Genomic DNA, 5,894 nt, shown 5'->3' on the forward strand with positions numbered 1-5,894 from the left:
CGTGTGATTTGTACATATTGACACGTTAATCAGTTAGTATATTATTAAATGTTTTACATTTTAAAAATATTATACTATACACTTGTTGACGTGGGTGAAACCTGGTAGTTAGATTAGGGCAATGTATACAGCAACAGTGGAACTTCACCGTGATTTTTAGGTAATATTTTATCCAATTCTTCTTGATCTAAATGTGCCTGACAATATATAAACTATATACACAGTGACATTTCAGTGCGTCTTCTCTACTGAAATTATTATTTTTAGTTCAGTTGAATTAACTCATAACATATTTTTCACTGTAAAGAATAAATTCCCATTGACAGCTCAGCAAAATCTTAACTCGGTCAGCTTTTCTTGTTGAAAAAGTTGTTGTGATATGTGCTGACATTTTAGTACTCTGAAACAATGCAAAAAAAAAAAAAAATGCTTTACTTACTTAGATTTTTTGTCTTGTTTCTAGTCCAATATCTAAAATCTTAAATCAAGCTAAATAATCTGCCAATGGGGTAAGCAAAATAATCTTGTTTTTCGATTTGTGATAAGATTTTGCTTACCCCATTGGCAGATTATTTAGCTTGATTTAAGGAAAAACTCACTTCATTTTGGCATATTATTTCTTAAAACAAGACAATATGTTTTGCTCGTCTAGCAAATGCTTCTTGTTTTAAGACCTTTTAGATATTTGGACTAGAATCAAGACAAAAAATCTTAGTAAGAAAAGCATTTTTTGCAGTGTTGTTTAAGAAATAATATAGGCCTACATAGTAATCGCACAGTATAGTGATCACAATTAGGAAACAACCCACATTGTATTAGAGTTTAAGGTCACCGCTCAGTTCTTTTTAAAATGATTCTGACAAGTGTAAAAGAGTGTTTTTAAAGCAAATCTCATGAACTACATGAAAAGAATCCAAATATTTGACATAAAAAAATACTGCATCTGTTCGGATAACGCTGAAAGTCTCAGAGGTCAGTTAGTTCAACATTGCTGCTGGAATTGCTCAGGTTAGGAATTGAACAGGTTAAGGATCTGTATCTCAGCATACAGCATCTTGACAACGGGGTATATGCTGAGCTAGTGTGTTTCCCAAACTGATAAAATTCCGGTGACCTGTTATTGTGAGTTTTTTCCATTTTATATGTTTCCTTTTACAGCATTAATGTTGTAATGTAATTCAAATACAATCAGTTAAACTGACTTTGGCATTCCATTAGTTTCTCAAGCACGCAGCCATCAGAATCCGCAGGCTAGCGCAGAAACTCCATTGAATATACAGGGGTAAAACAAATGCTCATATTATAAAGACATGGCGAGGGTAAATGTAATTTAATGCAGTGCTTCTTGTACAATCTGAGACCCACTTCATATCGGATATCACTCAGCCAGTGGAGATCGATGATTTTTAAAGAAAACAGACCTTAAATTCGCTAATTTTGCATTAGCATACAGTTCACCGGAAAAGATTAACCCAGGTTACTGGCAAATTAAAAGTCATATTAGCATGCTTCGTAATATACCCTATTAAGAGAATTTGGACTGAAGGCTCACGATGACCAAATCTCTCATGAACAAAAAGAATCAATGCTTGATTTATTTAAAAATATAAAAATAATGAAATGGCTGCCTAGAGTCCTGATCTAAACCTGATTGAAAAATCTCTGGAAAATCCTTATTGATGAAGTTATGGCTGGGCAAACTGTGGAATATATTCAAGAGGAGTAGTTTCACGATAACGCACAGCATGTTACACCCCCCCCCCCTCCTTTTTTTTTTTTTTACAAATAAGTTTTTTCTGATTCTTTAGCCAAACTCTTAAATTCAGTGAAACTGTAAAAATCAATTAACAAACAAAACAAAACAAAAAAAGTATCAGGGCACAGACACACACACCCGTGTCATATCGTAACACCCCTCCCACTCCTCCTCCCTGTTTCTGACACACCTGCACATTAATGAAGCAAACAAACACTGTACATATACACACAGATGAATCCCATATGTCTATATAGAACATACAAGCACAGAGCCTCCAGCAGAAGGTCAGCGTTCATGGAGTTTTCATAGTTTGCATGTGCAAGTCATTCAGCTTTTTCCACATTCCAGCTATGGGAGGTGACATAAAAGAATTTCAGCCCATCGTTTTCTTCTTGTTCATATGAACGGCATGTACAGCAAAAAATAAACAATGCAACCAATATCAAAATAATGAAACTAACAAAATAAGAAGAATTTAAAAAAAGGAAAATAGTTCAATTTCCCTGAAATTATTAATATATAATTAGATAATAAACATGAAACAAAAAAATGAGAAAATGTACAGTAAATCAATTCAGTAATTCAAAATCAAATCATAGAAGTAAAAATGTAAGAAAATGAAACTAAAATACATTTAATAAAATATTAATAAAAATAAACATAAATAAAACATTATATGAAATCATTAAATGCCTAATTTAAATTATACCCTTCTACAAATCATGTGTTCTTCTCAAGTCTGGCTGACGCAGAAACAGAAACTAGGTAAACCAGTCAGGCTTGTTCGCTGTTCTCTCTGCTGACATCTTTCAACTCCACCCAAACTCAAATAACCAATGGGCACAAGCATCCCTGACGTACTCTCCAGCCTAATAAAACCGCATGCATCTCCTGCGCCAAAACACTGACACACACCACCACCAACAACAACAACAGAAAACTCCAACAACTGAGGACTTCGCAAACATGTCTTTTTTTTCGGGAATGCTTGGCAATAAAGGAGCCGAATCAATGGTCGACCAAGCTGTGGACAAAGCATGTGAGTTTCTCAAAGCATTTCTACACTATGAAAAATATCTGTTAATTATCCAATCGCTTTCTGTATTTTGTGGTTCACAAGTGTTTTTCATTTATTTAAGGTTGTGAATTGCATTATGAGACCTTGATCTCTGCTCTGTTTTCTTTTAATATTGAAAATTCAACTCTATAGTTTAACAAAGTGACTTTTAGTGACATTTTAGTAGTCTGAAATAATATAATGTATAAGAAATGATATTTAGAGACACAAGTTTGTGAAATAAAGAAAACATGTACTGTTTTTCTGTACAGTAATATAAACAACACCAACCCAGACAATGTATATCTTTAAACAATTAAAAATGTAAACAAAAGGCACTTTTTCCAACTTTAAGGTAAAAAGTTGTTGGAAAAAAGATCAAGGTCCCAAAATGCAAAACAAAAGCATAAATAAATGGGGGAAATGCAAAACATTCATTCATTCATTTTCCTTCAGGTTAACCCTCTATTTATCAGGGGTCTAATTCATGGATATTTGTTACAATGTGTGTTAAAAGTGCTAATACATTTTATGGAGTGAGATGTGTCCTTATTTAGCCAGATAATAATTATGTATGCTGTATAAATAATAAGTTCTAATCTAACTTAAGTTTTTGGGTATTGTATTACTTAAAATAAATAGGTTAGAGGCTCATTTCTTTATGATTTACCTTTATATCTTAAAATATAGTAGCTTAGTTATAATTACTTTAATTCATTAAAATAAGTTATTGCTTTAAGTAAAAAAATAACAATAATACCATACAACCTGTTGTCCCATTTAGTTTCACTAACTCTCAACTGTACATGTAAGAGAACTATGATAGCATGACTCTAAATTATATAAATTTACGTATTTAATTTGTTTACGTAAACTTTATTTCAGTAGAGATTTAATTTAAATGGAACGTTTCACCTCCAATTTAGACTTAAACATGCATTTATTCTACTTATAAATAAACTAAGGGGAAAATCTAATTTTTAATTCAATTATTCACATGGACAACCCAGACATAATTTATAACAACTACAGATATTAACTGTCACTTTGTTAACAAAAGAGTTAAATTTAACATCAAAACATGTTGTCAGAGCAGAGACCATGGTAATGCAAAATAATAATGCAATAATAGCATAATGTAAACCATAATAACAACTGTGAATCAAGAGTCATAATCTGTTAAAATATACACTCATGCAACAACAAAATGTTTGTTTTCTACAAAACATTTAGATTAAATATTTTTGAAAATAGTCAGTCCAAAACTCGCAGAAACAAAGTTAGCAGGGGATTTAAGTGCAAGTAAAGCTTTCCAAAAGCCTATATTTTCAGATATTTAAGAAAAGTATTTCAAGTATTCTTAGGCCCCATCTGATGAGAAAGAAGAGCTGTGTTGTATCAAACTGAATTACAAAATACATAATAACAATATTTTTGCTCCTGTTGAATTCTGCTAGCTACTGTGGTTAAAAAAAAAATGAAGGAAACAATTACTGGAAAGAAGCAGCCAACCGATAAGACCGGAGGCATGGGAGGGCTTTTCCCAAGTAGTGGAGATAATAAGCCAAAGGAAAAATCAGGAGGACTGTTTGGCGGCTTGCTTTCAACAGAAAAACCAGCAGAAAACCCTCCTGCAGCAGCCACAAGTGCAGCAGACAGCACTCCAAGTAAACCAGCAGACCCCGGTGAGTAAAACAGAAATGCATAAATAAAATATACACACGCAGATCGCACCTTAGAGCACATCACATAAGACTTTCCCCACCATGCATAAATTGATTAATTAATATGTATTTTTGATTAGAATTCAACGACGCCCTGGATGAACTTGCTAATGATTTCTAATTGAAGTGATGATCCCCGGCTGAAGACAAAAGCGCAGTCTCCATGTGTCATGAACTTAAACAACACAAGATGTTCATTTGTTGCTCATGTAAATAGTTTTTTAAATATGGATGCCTCTTGAATTTCTGATACAACCTACTATGCCTGATTACATTCATATTAGGTTCTTTGTTCAGATAATTCAAGTTCATTATGCATGTTTTGTTTATAGATATTGTGTGATAAAAGCAGAATAAACAGAATTTATCACTTATTTAAAAAGTCTATTTTTCTCACCAACATGAGCATGGTTTTAGGCTTGTTTTGAAAATTGTATTCACAAAACACTTGAACTAATCAAGTTTCTGTAAAAGTTTTTAGCTTGAAGATTTCTTTTAAAACCTATTCAGAAATAGGGAGAAGGATTAAGCCAAGAGTAAGGGCAGGGTTGACCTCGTTGCTAAGGATGATGTCAGCATGATCAGTAATTACGTCTCTGTCAGAGATCATTCTGCTATATTCAAATAAAGGTTTTAAAGTGCAGGCCAAGTCACTAATTGCATCCAAAAAAGTATGTTTTACCTTTATTATTTTAGAGATCAGGGTGTCACGATGGCAGAGTGGATTCACAATTGATTCACAGTAATAAAGTTGCTAATTCGAGCCTCGGGTCAGTTGGAATTTCTGTGTGGAGTTTGCATGTTCTCCTCATGTTCACGTGGGTTTCAGTACTTCGGTTTCCCCCACTAGTCCAAAGACATGCAGTACAGGTAAATTGGGAAGGCTAAATTGTCCGTTGGGTGAATGAGTGTGCATGGATGTTTCCCGGTGATGGGTTGCAGCTGGAAGGGCATACACTGCGTAAAAAAACATATGCTGGATAAGTTGGCGGATGATTCTGCTGTGGTGACCCTAGATTAATAAAGGGACTAAGCTGAAAAGAAAATAATGAATGAATGAATTTTAAAGATCACTAAATAAATATTTTCCTCCATATTCAAAATTAGTGTCTTTTCTCAGAAAGACAATGAAGCAAATATATTTTTTTTTATGTTAAATAATATTTAGAAAAGATATAGAAATATAAAAGTGTGCAAATTTGTATTTGTAGAGCATTTATCTGTGCAAACCTAATCTTAAGGGGATATTTGAGTTTAAGACATTTTGTGAATACACCCCCAGTTATTTAGCCCATTTTAAAAATGTTTCAAAGTACAAACAATATCATTCAAATAAATAATCTGACACAGCACA

The 5,894-nt window shown here is 33.1% G+C and overlaps 1 protein-coding gene across 1 annotated transcript; it reads left to right on the forward strand.

Moving 5' to 3' along the window:
* Window positions 1-2,596: 2,596 nt before the first annotated feature.
* On the forward strand, window positions 2,597-5,302 carry zgc:193505. Its single transcript, NM_001128697.3, has 3 exons — window positions 2,597-2,798; window positions 4,274-4,501; window positions 4,621-5,302. Exons 1-3 carry the CDS (start codon window positions 2,642-2,644, stop codon window positions 4,659-4,661), a joined length of 426 nt encoding a protein of 141 aa, NP_001122169.2. The 5' UTR covers window positions 2,597-2,641; the 3' UTR covers window positions 4,662-5,302.
* Window positions 5,303-5,894: the final 592 nt, after the last annotated feature.

This window comes from Danio rerio, chromosome 13 (assembly GCF_049306965.1).
Source record: "Danio rerio strain Tuebingen ecotype United States chromosome 13, GRCz12tu, whole genome shotgun sequence".
In the NCBI taxonomy this organism is placed as follows: domain Eukaryota; kingdom Metazoa; phylum Chordata; class Actinopteri; order Cypriniformes; family Danionidae; genus Danio; species Danio rerio.

Coding starts and splice junctions, on each gene's coding strand:
- zgc:193505 (NM_001128697.3), top strand. CDS start 2,642: ATGCATCTCCTGCGCCAAAACACTGACACACACCACCACCAACAACAA. Junction 2,799..4,273: donor CCAAGCTGTGGACAAAGCAT/GTGAGTTTCTCA, acceptor GAATTCTGCTAG/CTACTGTGGTTAAAAAAAAA. Junction 4,502..4,620: donor AAGTAAACCAGCAGACCCCG/GTGAGTAAAACA, acceptor ATTTTTGATTAG/AATTCAACGACGCCCTGGAT.